General features: G+C 46.4%; 1 protein-coding gene across 1 annotated transcript in view; it reads left to right on the top strand.

The window, feature by feature from the left end:
• Positions 1-7,560: 7,560 nt before the first annotated feature.
• Positions 7,561-25,110, top strand: part of trabd2b (TraB domain containing 2B) — a 110,770-nt gene continuing 93,220 nt past the window's right edge. The window contains 2 exon segments of the mRNA XM_079505910.1: positions 7,561-7,996; positions 11,472-12,041. Coding sequence (XP_079362036.1) covers positions 7,886-7,996; positions 11,472-12,041 — 681 coding nt within the window. The 5' untranslated portion in view covers positions 7,561-7,885.

Raw genomic sequence — 25,110 nt, 5'->3', positions numbered from 1 at the left:
GAGAGTGCTTGTGTGTATGAGTGGTACAATTTGGTCATAAAGGCCATGCTGTTTAATGTATTGCTGAAGTGTGTGTGTGTGTGTGTGTGTGTGTGTGTGTGTGTGTGTGTGTGTGTGTGTGTGTGTGTGTGTGTGTGTGTGTGTGTGTGTGTGTGTGTGTGTGTGTGTGTGTGTGTGTGTGTGTGTGTGTGTGTGTGTGTGTGTGTTTGGCAGTGTAGCGTGGCAGTGCAGCCTGCTTCTTGACAGTCTCTGGGTCTGTTGACAGCCCCTCTGGTCCCTGTCAAGCAGGAGAACAGCTCTATGTGTGAGTGAAGAGTAGCCGTAGGAAAGGCGCCCAGTCTGGACTGGACCTGTGTGTGTGTGTGTTAGTGTGTGTTTGTGAGTGTGTGTGTGTGTGTGAGCTGTAGTTCCAAGCTTCATTCAGCTCAAGCTGTCAATGAAGAGCTCCTATCATTTTTTCTCCTCTTATTCTAGGCTGGAAACATCTTCCGCTGATGCTGCACTCTATGCTGGGTCGATCCAGAGCCGTCCATCGGCCCTGAAGCGCCCTGTCTCCACACGCCATCCTGCATCCCTTCACGTTACTTCTCCTCCATCAGCACCGTCCCCCCTTTTGGCCGTTTATTTCTTTGTTCGCTCCTTTCCCTTCCAGCGCCGCTTTCCTGCTCTGTTCCTCCTCCTCTCCGTTCATCTCTTCACGTCTCTCCGCCGGACAGATTTACAGCGCTAACCGATGACAAATGAACTCGAGTCTCGCGGTTCTGAGAGGGAACTAAAAGGCCCGGTCTCCAGATCCCCCCCAGCTTTGATCTACGGATGGAAAACAAACCGAGCGACCACGCAAAACGAGACAGACAGAGAGAGAGAGGCGGGCAGTAGAGAGGGCAAGGGATCAAGAGAGAGAGAGAGATTGAAAAGAGGATGATGGAAGGGAAACATGAAAAGTCATATTGCGTTACCACAACAACATTACATGCATACTGGACATGGGGCTTTTGCATTCTTTATTCCCCCCGAAGTGCCTCTCTCCCACGCTCACCATCGTGCTGTCTCTCTCCTCACAGCGAAGGCCGATATTAATCACAGAGATCTGAGAGCTCTTATCTGTAGAAGCCTCGGCACACGGCTCTGCTTGACAGGGCGTCGGTGTCAAAAGGTTTGCCCTCCTGTGCCTATTTCTGTGAGTGTTGTAAGATTGCAGGATAGATTTACACCGGGCTGACGCAGAGGGACCCACACTGTCGGTCAGTGTGCTTTTGAAGCCTGTGTTTTTACAGTGCCAAGCACTTGTTCGTGCCATGCTCTGCATCCTCGAAATATTTGTTGGAACTAATTCCGTGACTTCGTTTTGAGAGATTTGACAGGAAACCCGGGTACTGTGTGCACTGTTGATGCAGCATTTTTGGCCCGCGAGCTTCACAGATGTGGGTAAACAAATCTCATAGCTAGCCTGTGGCTGCAGCAGCCATACCCCCTCAAACACAATTACATCCAACATAAGCCACAGCAGCCGGTGCACAATACCACCACTGAGTTTGAGAGTTTAGACCCGGGGGGGCAGACAGAGATGTACTAGACACACTAAATAAACCCTGGATAAACGTTGGATAAACACAGTTAGGGTTTCACCACCAACAAGCTGAACTCACCACCGCGCGGCCATGCCTACAGAGGCTCCCCTAGCTCAGATACAAGGCCGGGCTTTGATTCGCTGCGCAGCCATGTAAAATTGCATTAAAGCGGGAAGGAAGAGGGTGGCGTTAAAGAAACACTGCCACACAACATGGTACAACGACGGTTAGAATGTAGGGTGATGACGTCTTTGTACTGCAGCAGGCTTTGGAGGCTCACATGCTTACATATATGGCATTAGAGAGGCCCCCATCGCGGTGATGTGATGATCTTCAAAGGACCTTATTACCGCTAACGATGTGCCTAAATCCTAACTCAATGTGGACTTACATATGGAGTGCCTGTGATCCTGAACTAGTCTCCTCACCATACAATACCCCAGCCGCTGACTCGGTGGGTCTGTGTGGGGCGGAAAGTCGGAAACCTTGTATGTCCAAAACTGTTACTCTTCAGGAAATTTAAATAAAGAAAAGAACCTGTGTTCCAATGGCTCCACTGTACAGTAGTTATTATTTAGTCTTGTTAATACTTTTCATGGGTTCAATATGTATAAAACCCACAGACGGACTAGATTTTCCAAAATAGCAGATCTACAAGATCTCACAATGCATGAGCTGGTTATAGTAAATTGGCAGTTTTTGCTACTTTTGTGTGACACTAATAGTATGACAAAGTAGTAGGTAGGGCATTCATTTACGGAAGAAAGAAAAAGTTGAAATGTGGAGATAGGAGGTTTCTGCCCGACAACAAAGAGTGGCATCGTCATGGCACTGCTTATCTGTTCTCCAGTGAACCCTAAGGCCTCATTCAGCATTGGAGCGCTGTCCCAGTAACTCCTGCCAGGATAAACCATGAAACAAGGAGATTGGGTAGTAATACCAATCATATTGTTGAACATTAATACAGGGTATATGCTTGTCATTTCCATAATATTATGATATTCACAGTATCTTTTGTCAGATGAGATGTACGATGAGATGACCGATTCTTTATGCCATTCTAATAGCCTACAAGTAGCCCTGCTTATAGCAGCAGGAGAAAGCCCTTTTCACGCCTCCCTCTCTCTCCCCCGTCCTCTCTTCCTCTCAGAAGAAAATGGGATGGAGAGATGGAGAGAGTGGCAGGGGGCTTCAGATATGGAGAATACAATTCCTCACATGGCCAATGATCAATGGGAGGGAGCACAATGCATCATGGGCCGAGTGTGCCAGCCGCCGTGCCCTTTGATGTGAGAGAGCGCTATGGGCTTCAGAAGAAAAAGATATGGTTCTCAGAGAGAGGGGTGTGTGTGTGTGTGTGTGTGTGTGTGTGTGTGTGTGTGTGTGTGTGTGTGTGTGTGTGTGTGTGTGTGTGTGTGTGTGTGTGTGTGTGTGTGTGTGTGTGTGTGAGAGTGTGAGTGAGTGTGCGCACGCGCGAGTGCGTGCGTTTTATGTGGTTGGTATTGTGGCAACTTAGGGAAAGTGTGTTTACTTGCATTGCCTAAACCCTAAAGGCCTAAACAAACCTCTTCGAATGATTATGTTTAGCACTCCCTTTTGCTGTCCTGACCCCAAACCAAGGACAGACCAAATTCCACATAGGACTCATCGCAACTATAGCAAAACAACCCTGGCTGTGGCTCCTATCTCTTTATCTCTTTCGCCCATCGCTCCCCTCCTCCTCTCGTTCATTCTGATCCGTGAGAGATAAAGATAGACAGATAGCCATCCTCAGCCGCTTGTGTTTACATGCTGGAGGCCACTGTAGCAGAGTGCCTGGAAAATGAATGTTGCTGTCCTGAAACTAGTTTGAGCGCACATCCACACAAAAAGACGTCTCAAGGCGCTGAACTGAGCAGTATTCAAGTAATATATATCTTTTCACGCACAAAGGCCATTCTCAAGGTAGAAAGCTATTTTTAGAAATAGTAATACAAAGAATTGAAATAGCTTTCAAGAAATCAAAAAATTATTTGAAAGCATTTGAAAACATGTGTAGACAAACGTTTGTTTTATTGCTGTCCTGAAATAGTGCAGTGGTCACACAACTGGATCTCAGAACATGGTGTACGATGCAGGCCAAACATGTAGCATTGATCCTGTGGATAACTTCTCTTCATGCAGCTCACAGACGCAGTACAGTCTGGACTAGTGTTAATTCATCTCTCAGTGTCCTGTAAAATGACAATAGATTTCTTTTTACTTTTTACCTATAATGTCATGACCAAAATAGGGATAGATTATTAACTGATTATGTAATTAAATCATTGTTTCTTTCTCATAATCGGTTAGTTCGATTACGCGTTGCACCCCTAATCCACACTGCCGCCACTTTCCTCCCTGCGTGGCTCCCTCTTACTCCACCCTCTCCTAGCCCTCCCTTCCTCTTCCTCACCAACCGTCCTATTGCTCCTCCTGCTGCACCTCCCCTTCCCATGGTCCTTTAAACCCCCCTTCAGTACGTCCGGAAAGAGAAACCACAATAACATTTCACCAGAGACTCAGTCAATATTATTCCTTGACGGTCTTCAAAGCGGGAGAGAGGATATTGGAGCCAGAGAGAGACAGAGGGGGGAGGGGAGGGGAGGGGGTGGGGGGGCGCGGGAGAGGATGGAGGACAAGAGAAAAAAGAAAGATGGAGACAGAATGTATGTTGTCTATAGGTTAATGTATAGGAACAAAAAGGAAGGAGGAGAGTGATGCAGAGAGAGAGAGAGAGAGAGAGAGAGAGAGAGAGAGAGAGAGAGAGAGAGAGAGAGAGAGAGAGAGAACCCGGGCTCCCCCAGAGTTAGTGTTGAAGTGCTCCTGATGTGCTGGTTGGTGCCTTGCATGGTTTCAACCGCCATCGGTGTATGAATGTGTGTGTGAATGGGTGAATTGATGCACAATCTATGTAAAGCAACTTGGATAAAGGCGCTATATAAATGCACCATTTACCATTTAGAGATGGATTTAGAGGGATGGAGATTAAAAAAGGAAGAGGAGAGGGAGAAAACGGGAAGATATAGCAAAAGAGAGAAGGAAATAGGAAGAGAGGTATTAAAAGAAGGGACATTTTGCACTGTCCAATCTGGAGTGTTAATTTAACAGTGATAGGGCAAAAATGGACTGCTACAGGACCATTTCAGTGTGAAATGAACACTGTGGATTTTAGGGTGAGAGTCAGTCACTCTGACGAATGTACACTCTGAAGAATGGCCGCCTGAAGCGATAGGACACTCCTCTTTATCCATCATTCTCTTTGAAGCTCTACACACCCCCCCTCCGCCCTACACACCCCCTCTTTTTGTCTTCAAGACACAAGAAACGCCATGTACCCCAATCACTATCCCTCAACCTGCCACAAGGGGTCCCTGTGTACATGACAAAACAAAGATTCCCCCTGTTAGTCCCAGCTGCAGAAAGGGCTCCTCTGTTAACGTGTCTGACAGATACATTGGGCTGCTTAAGCAAATGTCCCTTTCATCTGGCACAGTAGTAGGTAGCTGCAGCTCTTATGGGATACGCACTGATACAAAAGAACAATACAGACTGGAGGCCGAGACGGAGAGTTAATGCTGGGGGTTTTGTGGCAGCATGAGGCCTTCTGGGCAACGTCAGACAAGCAGCGCCACAGAGACAAGTTCACCATTCCCATGCAGTTGCCACAGACATTAGCAAGACCTCCTCTTTCTCTTTCTCCACCTCTCTCACTCTCTGCCTCTCTCTCCCCCACAGCACCTCAGCCCATGCAGTGTCATTAAGACTGATGAAAAAATATCAATATTGTCAGAGTTCAGCAGCAATAGATGTAGCCTAAAGTGTTGAACATTTCACAGATAGTTTCAGACAGGAATGAAAACAGTCTAGCGAGGCTCTCTCGCTCTCTTTGTCTCTCTCACTCTCTCTTTCCTTCCCTTTCGCCTCCTGCCTCTCTCTCTCCCTCTCTCTCTCCCTCTCTCTCTCTCTCTCTCTCTCTCTCTCTCTCTCTCTCTCTCTCTCTCTGAATCGGCCCCTCTCTAACGCCTCCCCAGACGTGAGTTCTGTAAGTGAGCGTTTCTGTGGTCCGCTAACAGAACATTAACTTTAAAGTCTTTTCTTTCGACCAGGGCTATATGTACCATGCTGTAACCACTGGCCCCCGTCCAGGAATCTCCTGCAGCCAGCCGCTCATATAAGCCCTCTTCTAACGGGCCAAGAATGTGAAAAAGCTCCTTCAAAGGGAAGCCCTCCACAAGGTGTGGTTACAGGTACCTACGTCCTGCAGGTGGCTGCATTAGTGGAGATGAAACCGCTAACTGAAATCACACACCTGTCTGGGAGCTGGAGCCACAAAGGGGGAGAAAACAGAGTCATGAAGGATACCAAAAGATTAGATTAGATCAACATGGTCCCATCGTGTAATTCCTCCATACAGAACTTTCCAGCACTGACAAAAAATACACCAGAGGCTGTTTCTTGCAGATGCTGTATGTGTGGACACATTACTATCTTTCAGTTGATGCTAAAACCAATCACTTAAGCCTTGTTTTATAATTAATCATATACTTAGGACAGTGTCGCTGGTCAAAAATAGCCGATATTCAAGTTGACTGCATTGCAAAATGCAAGGTGTTGTGAGCTTAATGTAGATCTACTATTTTTGCACATTTTCACCTATAATGACATGCCCAAAATAGGGACGCCAGGTTGAACATGGTTAATGAACTGTGGCCATACTTCATGGATCAAGGGCCGAGAGGCACAAGTGGCTGTCTTTTACAATGCGGACACAGCGTTTAAAGCCAGGCTGATCAAAGGCACATGGCATAAATGTCCAAGGCCATCTTAAACAGAGAATACAATAAGCACATATAGGGGCCAATTGTTTTGCAGCGGCACTCCTGAGCGATGGGACTGAGCGCGGAGCTGTAAGGAGGGGGAAAACATGTCAGGGGTACAAAGAGGTGCTTGTCCAAGGCATGTCTGCCATCGGCCCTGCAGGGAGGGGCCCGGTGCCACTCGTTTGAGGGGTCTCCGACTCTCCGTTTGATAAATTGCTCCCTACTTGACTCTGTCACACTGTCTGCCACTTGGACAATAACTGGAGGTCACCATGGAGTATGTGGAGCATCGACACAGTGGCCCCCCGCCTGCTACAGAGAGGGGGCCACTATGTGGAGCATGGACACAGTGGCCCCCCGCCTGCTACAGAGAGGGGGCCACTATGTGGAGCATGGACACAGTGGCCCCCCGCCTGCTACAGAGAGGGGGCCACTATGTGGAGCATGGACACAGTGGCCCCCCGCCTGCTACAGAGAGGGGGCCACTTAATCTCAACATGCACGGGTCATTCATTCTGAATCATGTGTGCTACATAACGGGTGATTAATGCATCGACGGAGGAACCATTAGACTGAAAATAAATAAAACACTTTTCACAGTTGTCTTTGTTTGTTTATGGCCATTAATCATGCATGTGAGGATTTGACATAGTGGCAGCAACAAGAGCCTATATAATATAAATTCATATGTGGCTGCAGTGATGGTCAAACAGGCTCTGACAGAGATGAATGTGATCCTACAGAGGAGGAAACAGATGACAACGTGTTAAATGTTACTAATCTCAGTGTGGCTCTGTTTAAACATCCGCTGCCAGAGTTGTGCGTGCCATGCCACCTGCCTTAAAGTGTACAGGAACTGAACTGCTCTTAATAGTGACACTTTTGGACCCCCCCCCCCCCCCCCCCCCCATAATGTTTTTAAGTTGCACTCACGCAATCGTGCGATCATCACCCTCTCTCTCTCTCTCTCTCTCTCTCTCTCCCTCGCAACCTGCGCTCCCCTCTTAAAATAAGCAGGAGTGGGGGGGACATTCAAAGCGTTCCACCTCCTCCTACTCCAGTCAACAAGCTTCAGCTTCGAGTGGAGCGCACCGCGGAAACCTTCCCAAACACAGGCTGAAGTCCTGCAGCCCACGACAGGACAGGACAGGACCGGACAGCAGCGACCGAAAAAAGAAACAAGACAAGAAAAAGTTACACTAAACTCTACCCGGGAACCGTAAATAACTTCTGGAATGGCGGAGGGGCGGAATGGTGCTCCGGTCGGACACCACATGTGAGCCGCGAGTGTCGCCGCCGGTAACTTTTTGTAACGTTCATTATAAAGTCGACGGTCAACTCAAACGCCAAAAGGGCCGGTTGGGAAGAGAGAGAGAGAGAGAGATAGGAGGGGATATAAGTCACTGCGAGTGTTACGGACAGACTGTAATAAAGTGTCACCTCAGCTCATCCTGTTGACTGTTGTGAGTGACGATGCAGGTCTCTAATATGCCGGGACTTGGCTGGTTCGTGGTGAGCGCTCTCCTGCACGCGGTGGCACCCCAGGGCGCAGGCAGACCCAGGCAGTGTGACCTCCCCAAGTCGGTGAGTCGACACTTATCACTTGTGACTCACTTGCCCATATTTATTTGCAGCTATATAAGCTGTAGGTTAGGTTATAGGAAAGCTGTTGTCTTTCTATGATGTCTATAGCGTACGTAATTTAATATTTCGCCTATGATCATCACACCAACTGTTTCAAACTTGACACGTTTTTTATTTTATTTTATTTTATGTTTATTGTCATTTGGTGTTAAGTGAATTTAAGGATAGGCTCAAGTGAAAGTAACAAAGATGAATGGCTAGACATTTAATTTATTTTGTAGCCTATTTTTATTTTGTATTTTGTACATTTTGTATTGAAATAATATGCACTGCAAACTATTTAAAATGGTGATGCGAATTGGTCCCATTTTACTCTTGGTCCCAATAGTAATTACGCGAATCATTAGTGACGGAATTACTAATCTACTGACAATATCCTAATGATAACCTAATTGTAGGCTATTGTATTTTATAATGGGGCTATAAATCACTTTCAGACTATTCATATAGACTTTTTACAGGGCGCACGGTCTCAGTAAAAAGACAAAATATTCAGTCATCATCATACGCGTGAACTGCATGGCTCTGAAAACATTTGGTCCTGACTTTCCACGAGCGAAGAAAAAATGTGCGCCTTTGGAATTGAAGCCCGGCGTTGCCAAGTGAAACGGGTGCCGTTCGCCAATTCTATGGCTGTTTATGTGACAAAGGAAAGTGGGGGCGAACACCCACGGGTGACTTGACTTCACATATGCATTTATTTGGAAAAGTTTCAGTGACCTTTCAGAAGTGATCATGTTTCCGCGAGACGCGGCCTATTAAAGCACTTATCGGGCATATTCGCGGAATCATGGAAGTTATGGAACTGGTTGAATTTACACCGCGAGGGAAGGAGGTGCATGCCTGCCTGCCTCACTGCCTGATGGCAGCACAGCACTGTTCTGTTCGGGTTCAATTAATGTGAGTCCTCTTCTAATCTGAGCCAGACCGACTCCCGTCTGTCTGTCTCTCTCAGTGTGAATTTATCATAGATGCAGAGATGAGATGAAGGGGAACTTTAATTAGAATCATGACTGCTGCAGTGCAGACGCTGCGTGCGTCCAGCACGCGCTCTGGCTGGCTGGCTGGGCTGGCTCGACGCACACTCCATGGCCCCTGTTTCCAAAACGAATGAGTGAAAGGGCCCAACAGCAATAGAATCACATGCACGACCTCTGCAACATGTACTATAGGGAAATTAAAAATTAGCATTAGAAGTTCAATGTGGGTGTCTGCGCACTGGAGTGCACGAAGATAACTTGGAAGGGTGGGCCATGAGGGAGTCGTTACACAGATCAGAGGCTATTGTTTCACTACATCTATAAGGATAATGGAAGTGTTGTCAGAGATCAGCTGGAGGGTTCATGCTTCTTCTGTACATGTGATTTGTAATACGTCAGTGCAGTACTTTCTGCTTTGTGTTAAAAGTAATTACCCCATAAAAAAGGAGCCCCGCGCGCGCGTCTCCGTGCAGAGCGAACTATAGTATGAAAGTGAGCAGAGCAGCAGAGGGTTGATTCTCGTCTGGAATCTATAGGCTTGTCACTATAACTGATACGATTCTAGTAGATCTACAAACCCGCGACGTGTTGTATGGTCTACATCTAATAATTCGAGTGATACGCGGCGCGCAACAAGGCCTACTTGTGAAACATCCAAACGAGAAACTCGACCGCACTTTCCATATTTAGTTGAATCTTATTTTATTTTATGATCATGCCCATGCATGCCTATATGCTGCCTTTGCAACAAAAAGAAATATGCTAACTAAAGCGCACCCCAAAATATGATGTGGACTCTTGTGGCGAGAATGCTCTGTAATGTGATCCAAACCCCTTTCCGTTAGTGCAACAGGACCGGCCAAAGTGAAAATTGAGTTAGAAACAAAAGTCATTTTAAACGTTTCAATATTTGCATAGGCAAAATAAGGTTCGAAAATTAAATACACCGCCCTATATTTATTTTATTTATTTTTTGCCATGGAAACATTGTGCCAGCAATTATGTTTATTGCAGTTAATTATGATCATAACATAACTCACCACACAATGTCTTAACTAGCTTTTGGCAGTCATTTGAAAAGCCTTATACATGACAAAGTCGGCATTGGCCGCTTGCAGTATAATTGGAACACAACCGAAAGGAAAATTTGATTAAATTTCAGAAGTAAACATTTTCTAAGAATAACATTATGATACAGTAATGGGTTTCATACCAAAAAAGGCTTGATTGCATTATATCTCAGAAGCCAGAATTTCATGTTGTTTATAAACCCTTATTTGTTTCCCTGAGTGATTCACAGTCAGCATAATGGTTGAATATCTTAATACAAACATCAAAGCATTAATTTCCAGCAGTCCCAGCACATGCACAACACATTTACAGTTCACACTGCATGACTGACACTTCAATACAAAACAATATATAACTGTTCACTTGCCATGATTGTTCATATTTGTTCAACTTCCAGCCAGACATTATTTTGTGTATATAAGTAACCGCAATAAGACGTGCGCATCCTGTAAACTAAACCATAAATCATATAGGAACAATACCATCTTTCAGCGCTTGAAAACGGCTGTATAAAAATCAATTTCACAAATAAACGTGGGCTTATCACCGTGGGGTCAGGAGTACGAGGCCCATGATTTCTTTCAGCGTTGTGACGTTTATGAGCTCCAGTACAGCGTTTGCACTGCGGCGGCAGCGCCTCCAAATGCTTCCCAGCTCTGCAGAGCGTTTGGCAACAGCATTATGCGCCTCAACAATACACGGGGGTCTGTTTACAAGGTCCACAAGGCCTCTATAAACTGCCTGACTTTACCACAGCAGCAGCAACTACACACGCGCACACACACACACACACACACATACACACACACACACACACACACACACACACACACACACACACACACACACACACACACACACACACACACACACACACACACACACACACACACATGCACAGGGCTGTCTTGGTTTCTCTCCTGCGTTCACCCCTCGTTGGCATTTCAATAGCTTGAAGCTCACAAGCCAGAAAGCAAACTTTATGAAAATGTGCCATGTTGCTTTTCTGTTTTTACAGTTACACTTAACCGATTAAGACCATGAGCGAGGCCTTCTAAATCAGTATTCTCAAACTTTTTCATAATTATTCATCATTTTCATTCATAATTTTCAACACTTTTTTAAATGTCCAAATAGCAGATGTTCAAGCTCGCAGTCGCAGGGCGGCATGGAGTAATGCGCTGTGAGCTTATGGATCTGCTATTTTAGGCTAATAGCCAACACCCAAAAAAATCTAAAATGACACGGATGCTTGCAGTTTCAATGGGTTAAGAACATAAGACAATAGTTTGCGTGTCTCAGATTTCTCTCGTCAAATGTGTTCTTCTGATGTCCCCGCCCCCCCCCCCCCCCCCACCCCACAGCAAAGTGACATGAACTCCTTCCTGTGGACGGTGAAGCGCGCACCCCCCCACCCTCCGGCCTACCTGTTCGGCACCATCCACGTGCCGTACACCCGCGTGTGGGACTTCATCCCCGACAGCTCCAAGCGGGCCTTCCGTGACAGCCCCAACGTCTTCTTCGAGCTGGACCTGACGGACCCGCTGACCATCTCCAAGCTGACCAGCTGCCAGATGCTGCCCCACGGCGAGAACCTGCAGACGCTGCTGCCCCGGGAGCTGTACCGCCGCCTCAAGCGCCACCTGGACTACGTCAAGCACATGATGCCCTACTGGATGACGCCCGACCAGCGGGGCCGCGGCCTCTACGCCGACTACCTGTTCAACGCCATCGCGGGCAACTGGGAGCGGAAGAGGCCCGTGTGGGTGATGCTGATGGTCAACTCGCTGACGGAGTGGGACGTGCGGTCCCGCGGGACACCGGTGCTGGACCTCTTCCTGGCCCAGGAGGCGGAGAGGATGAGGAAGAGGACGGGCGCCGTGGAGCGCGTGGAGGAGCAGTGTCACCCGCTCAACGGACTCAACTTCTCCCAGGTGAGGCGACGAGCGAGAGGAATGCATGGTTTTTTAGTCAGTTTATAGGAATCAGTATGGTCCTGGGACGAACGCAGTCCTTGTGGGTACAAAGCCCAGCTTGGCTTTGTTATGCTTTGTTGCATCATTTTGAGCAAATGTTGCTTGGCACTTTTCTCAGTTTGAAAAACTGAACTGTGTGTGTGTGTGTGTGTGTGTGTGTGTGTGTGTGTGTGTGTGTGTGTGTGTGTGTGTGTGTGTGTGTGTGTGTGCGCGCGTGTGTGTGTGACGCGTATGCGTGTGTTTTCAAGGCGAGTATAATTTCATCTCAAGGCAGGGGTACCCAACCAAGATAAGTGTTTTCTGGGAATCAATGTACAGTACTGAATGAAAAGGAAACTTCTTCTGCAGTCTAATAATCAAACAACAGCAGCTACAGTAGTAGTAGCAGTGCAAGTGAGAAAGCCTCAGTATTTGAATAGGGCCCCAACACGGTCTATACCTGGCAAATACAACTGTAAAGGATAGCTGTGTGTTTTAGAGCAATGGCCATTCAGCAACGGTCAGAGTCTTTGAAAGGAGCTGTTGGATTGGAATGTGGTAAAAGACAATGGAAGGACACGAAAAAGCGTAAGTGTCATTGAAAGCTGTCAACTGGAGACGACTGTATGGTTATGGATGTTCCTCTCCCTTCACAACACAAACAGCTGAGTCTGCGTTGAGACGCTGGCTGAGCAATGCACACATTTGAACGGCAAAGTCCCCAGTGTTAATTTAAAGCTGAATGCCGTTTCATGTCCTACCCGCCCGGTATGTGAACCCAAGTCTCCTGCGTGACGGAATTCTCGCGAGGTCAGGGGAGACATTGCGCTTATGAGCTTCAGGTAGTAATTCGTTGAACACCGTTGACTTTGAGAGAGTACAAATGTAACCGCTAAGGTAAGGGTCCTTTTCGTATAGTATTTACACCCTCTGAGTGACATATGGATAAATGAGTATTTGACTGCGTAGAAGGTGAGAAGTGTGGGGAGCTCTCTTTCATGAGTGCAGACAGCGTGTCTGGTCTCCTGCTCACTGCGACCCTGCTCTGTAACCAGAGGCTGAAAGATGAGCAAAATAACATAATTGCTTGATGAGCGAAACATGGGCAGTGTGTATCCGTGTTTCATTACGGCTGTTATGGTGCGAGCCGAGGATGGAGAGAGTATTTAGACGTCTATTTAAAGGACGGCCCCGAATTGGAGGTCTCCTAGTTGAAGTCTTGTTTCTCCTCAGTGTGGGAGGTCTCGGTATGTTTGTGATGAGCTTTGACAGGTCCAAGGAGACTTTGTCTTCTCATTTAGGCTGTAATAATTTTGACCTCTGACCCGCGCAGATGAAGGACATCATGCTTGTTTGTGTGTGTGGGTCGGTGTGTTCGGGTCGGTGGTGTGTTCTCTGTGTGCTCGCACACACCCGCCCCATGCACACATGGACAACCGCATACATGTGCCTGACATGTTTGCCACACACAACGGTATATTAGCAACATGCGTCGCAAAGCCGCGCAATTCGCACATTAGCAGCGTGGTGCAACATAAGCTGTAAGGGAGGTTCCTGGGTCTCCATGTGACGGGCCGAGGGGCTCCTGCGTGGGCTAATTTGAGAGGCGACGGGGGCTCACACAAGCTCTCCTCTTTCATCAGGACCTCTTAAGTACGCCGCCAAAGCCGCACAGCACGCGCACGTCCTGCATATGCCTAAATCCATGAGGGTTCATTTAACTTATACGGGTCCATTCTTACACTCCAGAGTTAACCACTTAAACCTGATATTATTTGTTGACTGGGGTCCCCCAGGGCTCTATACTAGATCCGCTCCCTTTCCCCCCTGTACTCCAAATCTCTTTGCCGAAAATAAACGATCTACAGGCTCACAACGCATTGCAATGCAAAGCTTACTGTAGATCAGCTAATTTAGCTGAATGTTTTCCGCAGAATATAGGGCTAGGGTTCAAGTGTTTAAATCAATACATCACGTTTTACTGCTTTGAGCTTCATTGACCCTAGAAATAATCTCTGAGAGGCATGCTGTGTTTCTACGTAGTGCATGTGATAAGTGTTAAAGCTATTCAAAGCCCTTTGCTTTTTGAGGGACGCTAGCCCATCCTATGCCCAGCTTTGTCTGTTTGTGTGTACCCCATACATAGCGATTATTTGATTGGTGTGATTTTCTTTCTATCTCTGTACGCTATTGTGTGCTCTAGAAAAGCTCGAAAGTGATGGAAAAAATAGTCTATGAACAGGTTGAAAAGTATCTTGCCACTAATAAATTATTGTACGAGTTCCAATCTGGCTTCAGAACATCCCACTCCACTGACACATGCCTTCTCTATTTGAGCGACCACATCAAACAAGAGGTGGACGCTGGCAAATACTGCTGGACCTCCAAAAGGCTTTTGACACCGTGAACCACTCCATACTGGTTAACAAGCTAAAAGCAATTGGTTTCGATAGCACATCAGTGAGCTGGATGCAATCCTACCTGGAGGGGAGAGAACAGATGGTGGAAGTGAACGGAACACTGTCCCCCCCCCTCCCAGTGAGCTGTGGCGTTCCACAAGGAAGCATACTAGGGCCTCTACTGTTCCTAATATATGTAAACGACATGACTTCAGCTTGTGACTGCAACTTGTTCCTGTTCGCAGATGACTCAGCACTGCTGGTCTCGGACAGGGACAAACTGCAGGTTGAAAATGCCCTCAGCTCTGAACTCGGTAGAATCTGCACCTGGCTCGCTGATAACAAACTATCTTTACACCTGGGAAAAACTGAATCCATTCTCTTTGGCTCTATTAGTAATCTCAGCAAGGCAAATGGCTTCTTGGTTAGAGTGGGTGACAATGTTATCACACGTAAAGATGAAATTACCTACCTAGGTTCCATCCTGGAGGCTAATCTTTCCGGTGATAAAATGGCCACCAACGTAATCAAAAAAGTCAACCATAGAACAAGATTCCTCTACAGGATCTCCTCACTGGTCAACAAAAACACCTTGAAGACCTTAACAGGAGCCCTTGTACAGGGTTTCTTTGACTATGCATGCACCTCCTGGTACCACAGCACCTCAAAGGCCCTTAAAACCAGGCTCCAGACTTCCCAAAACAAACTGGTCAGGCTCCTACTTGACCTAGCCCCCCGAACCCACCTCACCCCTGCCCACTTCGACAGGCTGGAATGGCTTAGGGTCGACGACAGAGTACAGCATCTTGCAATGGGTCTGGTCCACAAGATTCGATACACCACCAAGATACCCATGTACCTGTCTAGATACTTCCTTAATGTTAACGAAGTCCACACCCACAACACCAGAGGGAGTGCAACGAACCATGTACAACCCAGATTCGGCACAAACAAGGGACTAAATTCTTTTCGCTCCTATGCCACCAAAATGTGGAACGCCCTACCAACTGTCATTAAGACATGCGAATCCCTTGACTCCTTCAAAACCGCTCTCAAAGGGCACCTACGGATGGCTGCAATTCGAAACTGGCCCCCGTAAAATCTGAATCCCCCCCCACCGCCCCCCCCTTTTTTCCCCTCACTGTATATGTTTCTTTTCCCTTTTTACCTCCTTTATGAATTCCTGTTCTGTCTATAGAAGTGTCTATTTGTACGTCTCTAAATGTTTTGATGATTTGAACATGGTGGACCCTATTGGAAACAAGTGTAATGCTTAATTGGGTCGTCCACTCACAGTTAACAGCCTTTGTATTGAGTTTGTGCTTGAAATGTACTGTAATTCTGCAAACTGTTAATAAATTCTTCAATCAATCAAAAAAAAAAAGCATGTAATAGATGAAGACAAGAAATCTAAGACATAATGTCTTTGGATAAAAAAAAAGAAACATTTTCAAAAGTTTCCTAACAATATGATCTGTATTAAGAGTGTCAGTTCAGAGCCGCTACCCTTAATAACAACACTGTTTTAAATTACAGTGTTAAACGGTTGAGTTACTGTACCGTATCCAGCAAACCCAAATGTTTCTGCTTCCCTAAGAGCCTCAGTTAGACTCCAACTAGTGCCGTGATGGGAGATCCGAGAAGATCCAGGGGGACAGAGGGCTGATTTCACAAGGATGACGAAGTCGCTCCTGAGAATATAAGACAGGTGTACTGTATGTCCAAAAATACAGGCATTGAGAAACAGTTATTATTGTAATAATGAATAACTATGCCCCTGCAGAGTGCGAGGACCCTTTGCACTTCCGAGCATGTAACCTTCCAGCCGCCCACCTCATTTCCAGACCTGTATGAGAACAATTCCGAGTCGAAATGAAACTGACATGGAAACCATTATTCTCAATTATTATAATTTGCGATATAATCTGAACACCACGGTTGATTGTAGCCCTCTACGCTTGATTGGAACGGCGATGAGGTCAGAGGGAACGGATTGTATAGTCCAAAAAAAAGACGAGAGAAATGAGAGAGGAAGAGAGAGAGAAGAGTGACACGGGGATAGGACGAGTGTGAGGAAGCAGGAGAGCAAGACGACAGAGAAGGAGAGGAGAGAAGGAAACAGGGGGAGAGTGATGTGCGTCATGTCTGCACTAACTCTAATCTGAAATATGAACCACGGCTTCTCCGTGAGATCTAAGTTTGGGAACGGGTCCAAACCCTGCCGGCCTCCACATAATATTTGTTCCCAATAAAAGTAGCTGCTCACAATATCCTGTAACGTTGCTGCTCCGGCGTCGCCAAGGGGCTCTCAGAAATATGAACGCTGGTGATTCATCATCTGCCACAGCAGGATTTCTTTTTTCCCCGCTTTCATAGGCACCTGGTCACAGCATTGCCAGCAACACGGGGCTGTGCAGAACAGGGTCTGGGCCCGGGGCATGGGCAAGTCCAGCTCCCCTGCTCTGTGTGAACATCTGGCATCATGAGGTCAACCATCACCCAGGTCCTGTGACCTCACAGGAAGTCCTTTTTGGATGAGTGGCCGTACAGTAGATAAATAGTCCCTCCTGGGTAGGGAGGAGGAGGCATGTATTAGTGCATGGATGTTGTGGGTTTGGAGATGTCAGTTGTGGTGAGGTGTATGTGTGGGTGGGTGAGAGCATGAGGGAGGGAGGGAGAGCGAGAGAGAAACAGGAAGAACCCGAGGGAGACGGAGAAAGGGAAAGAGTGATCAACTAGGTGTGCCAGGCCTGGAGTGGTTGGCAGTGAGCCTGACAGACAGGGCTCTCCTTGAGACTTATAGGAGCGCATGGAACTCTGCGCGAGAGGCAGTGAAACATTAGGGGACGGGGGGAAACAAAGGCATGCCGGGGTGCATGGTTCTTCTCCAGCTCCGTGGAGGCCGATGGAGGTCGACAGCTGGGCGTGCCGGCCAGTACCAAAACACTCTCTGCCGGCACGCTATGAGTGGCGCGGTGGGACGGCCGGCAGAGGCCAGGCCGGCTAAAAGGGTGCAAGCTGCAAAAGCGCTGCTCTGCGAAGCCATAACACCGACCATACTTCCTTTCCCCTGAAGTCATTGTACGATGTACGATGTTTTTTCCTCCCATCCATCCCTGATATGTTTTCTCTCATCTAAACGCAACACTCCCTATACAGTTCATCTTCAAAGTGGGTATTGCAGTTGCTGAGTGCGTCGCACGGGATCCTCATAACCTGAAACCTGGAAGTTGCCCCTAGTTTCTGAGAAATGTTACAGGACTATTTTAACCACTTAGGCCTGATTTATACTTACAGTATGCTGAGTTTGTAGATTGGCTATATATATAAAAAATGTTTTTTGAAAAATGTCATTCATAATGACCTGCCCAAAATAGGGACGCCATGTTGGAAGTGGATTTAAACTGTGCTCAATGGACATTTAGCATTGGAGTTCAGACGTGAAACAGACCTTCCAAGTGCAATGCCCCGGCCAGCATGCTTCTCTCATTCCCAGTGCATAAACACCCCTATTTATTTACCCTGGGTTCGCATTGCAGCCGGGGCCGCAGCGGCCCACGCCGGGGAGAGATGACATCATATCGGCGGTGGCGCCCGTCTCTTAGGCAGGGGGCAGGGGTCGCGTTGGGAGGTGACTGTGGGACCGAGGGCAGCGGAGCGGTGAGGAGACTGGCAGTCTGTGGCAGTCGGACGGGGTCAGCCCGGGCACTGCTGAGCAAGGCAGGGAGTAGCCAATCGGTTATTGGAGCAGAGAGGGGGCCAAGCTCAGCCCCAGCCAGCCAGCCAGCCAGCCAGCCCCGGGCTGAGTTACTATCACAACGGGCCTATTTTCACTGTGCTGTGATCTGTGGAGAGAGAGGCAGAGAGAGAAAGGGGGGGTGGGGGGGGAGCGTGCAACAGACAGACTGTGTGTGTGTACGTTTAGTTTAGTTTATTAAGGATCCCTATTAGTCTAGTGGAAACTATTCCTCTTGGGGTCCAGGCAAAAACAATACAAATCATAAAATGCAGTGCAGCATGATCAATGTTGGTGAACAAACACAAGAGAACAAAAGTGTGTGAGTGCGAGAGAGAGAGAGAGAGAGAGGTGTGTGTGTGTGTGTGTGTGTGTGTGTGTGTGTGTGTGGGGGGGGTGTCTCTGTCTCTCTGTCGTGCCCCGGTATTGCTACCTTCTCCTCAGTGCCAGCAGAGCAGCAGGGACGTGACTGGAGGGTCCTGTTTCGGTCTGCTCCGCAGGAGGCCACACTGTGACCTCCTCCTGGCGAGGAGGTGCCCCGCGCACAGAGCTCTAGCCACAGGGGGCTCAGTGACAGAGCTCCAGCGACGGCGGGCTCAGTGACAGAGCTCCAGCGACGGCAGGCTCAGTGACAGTCTGGCATGTCTATTTCAATCAGACCGTATACCCTGTAGTGAAGATGTGGAGCTGTGGTTTTCTGCCGCGCTGACACGCCGTAGAGCCGGCTACTCACACATGCTGTGGGCTCAGTGTGGAGCTTGGATTATTCATGGCCTGGAGCGGGACTCCAGGCCATGCGGCTAAAATATCATATCACAGTGCCTCTTTTTTTTTAAAAGAACAAATATACGGTGTGATGGTATGTAGTTTACCAAATACAATGAAAGTTTATGAGAAGCACATGACTCTTCAATGAATGATGAACTGGCATTATTCAGGGCCAGGAGAACAAGCCACACAGTTCAAATCAATTCATATCAAGAGTATTGTTTTTATTATTTGCATTTACAATAAGTCTAGTTTTCCCCAATAAAAAGAATATGATACTTTTATAAGAAGTATTTACTATTGTGAGTGTGTAGGAGTCTTATGTCAGATTGGGCCCATGACTACTGGCTTATAGCTTATATGGTTCAAATAGCACAGTAGGTTGTTTTTTTTTGTTTTCCCATAGATTATATTTTTGGCATTTCTGCTTCATTTCGATAGCACAGAGAGACAGGAAAGAGAGAGGATGACATGCAGTAAAAGAGTCTTGGGTTGTATTCAAACCAGGGTCAGCTGCGGGAAGGACTGTAGCATAATTTATGCGGTATGCGCTCTTACTGTGTGATCCACCAGGATGCCTCGTATGGAGTTATTACCCCCCACCAGGCATAGGGCTGGTGGGGAATGGAAGGAATGTCACTTTCACCATCGATTATTATCTCTCAAATAATTGCGATTAACGATTTAATGGTGTTTCTGTTGTTAGAACATGGACATTATGAATAGAAATGACATTTCTGTTTGTGTTTCTGTTGTTAGAACATGAACATTATGAATAGAAATTACATTTCTGGTTGGCTTTGCAGGCTTTGTGAACAAATGTTGCACAGGGCAGATATGACAAATAACTATAAATGAATATGACGATTATGCAAAACATAATTGCGATTATCTCAAATTAGAAATAATCAGGCTATTATGTATGTTACAGGCCTATACAATAAATAAATATATACAGTGTAATGGTGTTTTAGTGTTTTAGATACATAACAATGACATGGTACAAGGACATTGTACACATATGGTTTAGAGTAGAGTAGACCCAAGGTCTTTGTGGCTTTGCATTGGCCATGCATGTTATATATGATTGATATCACAACACCAGCATAACAATACAAAACAAAATGAGAAAATTACGTCTTTAGTAGCAGTTATTGTTTCTATCCAGTTTTTACACTATAGAAATAAATACATCAGAATCAGATTCAACGTTATTGTCTAATAATTAGACAACATTATTGTCCATAAACCATATTGAAGACGTGAATACACAGTACAAATCCTTAGTTTATCCACTTGTAACTCAAATGTAGCCTTTTGTACACTCCCAGAGGATTGTACTGTGCACTTTCCATTTCATTAAACACTGACAAAAGTTAGAGGACAGTGTGTTTTGAATGGCTCCGTACCAGCCGACATACATTACAATGTGGTATAATGTCTCTGTCCCGAGCAGGAGCGGATAGTTCCGGAGTTCTGCGGCAACAAACGAGCACTGGTTGACGGTCATATATGGTACAGTATGTGGTGAATATGAATATGATCTAGCCTGGGCTGAAGTGGAGACACACAAAGCATGTGACGTCACGCTTTCTGAGAGCAGAATATGGTCGCTGTCAATAGAAACCTTGTATGTCAGAAAACCAGGAGAAAGAAATAAAGAGGACCTGTGTTCCAATGGAGCCATTGGAGATATCATTTAGTCACAAGCTCTTTTTTAAATGCTTCTCATCATTCGTTAGGCTGTTTCGGGCATCTGGTTAGGATGCCTCTCGAGCGTCTCCCTATAGGGAGGTCCTTGATGCACGTCCCTCTGGAAGAAAACCCGGGGGCAGACCAAAGATGAGTTTGAGGGTTTATATCTCCGATATCTGCCGGGACCGCCTCGGGATCCCAGAGAATGAAGTTAATGTTGCTCTGGAGAGGGAAGTCTGGAGCTCTCTGGTGGAGCTGTTGCCCCGCAACCCGACTTTACGGATAGGATGGATGGATGGATGGATGGATGGATGGATCATTCGTTAATTTTTTTTTATTTATAAAACCTTTAGATAGAGTTAAATCTTCAAAAATAAGAACGAAAATAGTCATTTTACAAGCTGTTTTGTGAGCTTGTAGATCTGCAATTTTTGCTACTTTTGTGCGGCAAAGTCGGGCAGGAATTAACGGAGAAACAAAAGAGTTGAAATATGAAGATACAGGCTTTCTGTCCAACAGCAACGATATGGATCTCTCTTGTGCAGTATCATAATATCATGACTAAGTGCATAATATCCCTCTTTTACGAAATGGGAGGAATGAAGTAACATCCAACCGTACCCCTATAGTCAAATATTTACATTCCATGGTGGGTGTGTGCGACTGGGGTTCGGAGCGCTCTCTGGCCGCAGAGAAGCTGAGTGATGGAAAAAGCAGTAATGTCTCTTCGCTCCGCTCGTGTCTCTCTCTGCTCCTCTCGCCCACTGTTTCCTAAACAGTGGGCGCATTGTGGGTTGCAGACTTTTTTATGGGTCCCCCCCCCAAAAAATATTTTCATAAATTTAAAACTAAATTCAGTGATTTTTCTTCAGTAATTTCATAAAGAAATCAAAGGAAAATCAAACAAATTCCAATAATTGGAAAACAAATGTTATTAAAGAAGTAGTGAAAATAGCTGATCTACAAGCTCACAACGCGGCGCGAAGCGGCGCGTTGTGAGCCATCCAGGATCCAGGATCCAGGATCCTGGTGAGTCATGACCATAAAACCTTTGATTCTGTCAATTTAAAAAAATAATAATATAATTAAATATTCAATATTGTCTTTCACAGAATCAATGATTTTATGGTCATGATTCACCAGGATGATGAAAATGAACTGGAGAGTTTTCCGTGGGTCCAGAAAAGATGTGCTCTATAGCCAATCTACAAGCTCACGCACATTGTGAGCATGTACAGTAGATCTGCTATTTTCGCTAATTCCGCGCAACTCTCTTGCACGACAAAGTAGTCAATTAATTTGTGGAAAAAACATAAAGATGTGAAATATGGAGATATAAGGTTTCTCCACGACAGCTATGATATGACATGGAGCTCTCCGTTCTCCCTGTCTCCCCCTCTGTCTCCCCCTCTGTCTTCCCCAATGACATGTCCTGAGGCTCTGCTTGTCCCGTCGCTAACCTGCTGCTCGTACTGTGCACATGTGCGCACACACACGCACACACACACACACACACACACACACACACACACACACACACACACACACACACACACACACACACACACACACACACACACAGAGTGGAAAAAGAGGCGGAACAGGGCAGGAGAACAGCGGAGGGAGGAGATTACCCTTTAAAGTGCAGTGGCGACACGCATCCTCCCATTAAGCGTGCGTGACATCAGAGGGCGGGCGCTGCGCACATGCAGGGCTATAATTATCTATGCGCAAATATGTGGAAAACTGCGAGGCAACACGTATCAGGGGCCCCCGATCTCCAGCAGGCCCCCGTCGGCAGGCAGACGGCAGTCCCACTGCTGCACTAATGACTTAATAGGCCCTCCTTAATGACCAAATAGCCCGCTGCCATCCAGAAGCACTTAGGCAATTATGCACTGGCCAGAACACCACAGGCTGCTGCGAGCAACGCATGGAGGCAGCGACACGGACTCTGAGCCAGAGAGAGACAGAGGGAGGGAGGGAGGGGGGAGGGACACTTTATAGACTCCAGAAGTAAATTAGTCAGGTTGCCTGGCACTCTGCTCGTGTTTTGGTGTCATTAAATGGTGTGTAAGACGTCGTTTTGTTGATTGATGCCCCCTGTTACCTGACAGTGAACCCGGGCTGGAACCATAATGTGCCGCGCGGTTGCTCCATCTGCCAACGTGAATCCGGAGTGCTAATTAATCTCTCAAGACTTTGTAACTCTGGCGAATGCACAAATGGGAACCAAACGGACCCGGCATGGGGTTTGTTTGGTTGCCATTTGTGCATTCTCAAGAGTGCAGTACAGTCGGGTTAACAGTTGCTCAACCCGCAAAAAATGTGAATCTCCAGTGTTGGTTTAGTTATTCCTAAGCCAGACACTGCAAAAGAAAAATATAACGTACACACATCGCTCCGTTTGTATGTTTTTGACTTTTCTTTTTTACGGTGTGGTGAGCGAGGGAGATCAGTGACTCCACCACATAAGTCACTGCAGTCGCAGAGCGCTGCGTAGAAAGCCAACAAGCACGAGGCTAGGATGGAGTGTTATAGCTGGTGCCAGCTCTGGCCCTCCTCCACATTTCCTCTCTTTAGTGGACGCACGGTGCCCAGCGTTCCGTTGTCCCTGTAGTCACGCTGACTAGTGTCCACAGAGCGCTTTGACGCCGTATCAATCAACCACCTGTGTGCCCGCTCTGTCCCTGCACTCCTTGTTCCTTCTCAGAGGAAGGCAGTACTTACACGCAGGCAGTACATGCACGCACACACGCACACACACACACACACACACACACACACACACACACACACACACACACACACACGCATGCACACGTGCACTGACAGACACGGGTCTGCCACAGGTAGATTCCAGGAAGGGTGAGGTTAACTCCAGGCTGTGTAGGCCCAGGCCAGAGGCTGATTGATCACAGACAGGAATGTGACCGGCTGATTTCCTTACAAAGCCACTCTGGCCCCTCGTGGAATTCATGTCTGTTGCCATGTCATGATGATTTAACCTCTACTTAAGCAGGTCAGTCCCGTTCAGATGAAGGATCCCCTTACAGAGAGAGAGAGAGAGGCTCCTCACACTCCGTGACTTAATGTCCATGCTTCCCTAAATCAGTGTGTTCTCTGTGTTCTCATCCCGTACGCGGGCGGGGCTGGCCGGGGAACATTTTTATATTTAAGAAATAATGTAATGGTAACTGTAATGGTAACTGTCATAGTATTCATTCTTTGAAACCTTGAAATTTAGTTCATTGTGAAACCAATATGTGGGACTTTAAACTACTGTATACTATGTTAGTTCCATTGCAGGCTGGAGCATCTTTAAATTCACATGCTCTGAAAACGCTTAAGTTGCTCGGTTAAGTTACGAGACTCTCTCTCACAGACGCACAGAGAGAGGCAGCAACCCTAACCCTAACCCTGCACTGTAAAATCCTGAGGGTTAGTTTAACTCTGAGGGCTCCATCTTGCGCCAAACTTATCCCTTATCCCTAAACTTATTTGCCATTTTTTACTATTTTGAAAATAATTTTAAAATAGTTCAACTAGCCGATCTACAGCTATACATTGTGAACTTGTAGATCAGCTATTTGAACTATTTTAAAATAGGGTTTTTAAAATAGTAAAAAATGGAAAATCAGTTTAGGGATAAGGGTTAAGGGGTGGCGCAAGATCTAGCCCTGGCAGAAACCTCATATCTCCATATGTCAACTTCTTTTTGTTTTAAAGTAAAGGTCCTTGTAAACTAGACGCGTTGGAAAACCGGCGGAAAAACATCTAAAAACAAATCTGAAAAACGCAGCAGTGTGCAGGGACCTTTATGCCCTATTTCGTCGTACTACGTACACCGTGTCAAACAAAAGTAGCAAAAATATCTTCACCCCGTTGTGAGTTTGCAAATCTGCAATTCATGCTATATTTTAATTGGCCTTTTTTGAAGTAAGTAACTTTTGAAGTGAAAGAGAAAGTGGTGAAGTGTGTCTGGGTTTTATACATATTGAACCAATGAAAAGTATTAACAAGACCTTGTGACTAAATAATAACTACATTGAATCCACTGGAATGCTCTCTTAGGTTCCTTTTCCATTTCCTGAAAAGTAACGGTTTGGGACATACAGCATACCCATCAGGGCCGATACCCATCAGATTATGCACAGACCATATACAGTTGGGTGCCACCGATATTGTCCCTTATCATTTGACCCATTTAGGCCTGACCTCAACATTTTTAAAAATCCTTCTAAATCCTCCAGTTTTCTGAAATAAATATTTTCACGATTTTTCAAAAATAGCAGACCTACAAGCTCGTAGACCTATGAGCTTGTAGATCTGCTATTTTTCAATAGCTAAATTATAACAATGTTTAAAACACCAAAAGGGGTTCCCGCCCAAAATGGGTTAACTGTCCTTTTGCGCAGATCACGCAAACCTCAGCAAAAAGAAAAGGACA

This window comes from Electrona antarctica (assembly GCF_951216825.1).
Source record: "Electrona antarctica genome assembly, chromosome: 7".
NCBI lineage: Eukaryota > Metazoa > Chordata > Actinopteri > Myctophiformes > Myctophidae > Electrona > Electrona antarctica.
Note: the sequence above shows the minus strand (reverse complement) of the source record. Positions and strands in the feature narration are given on the sequence as shown.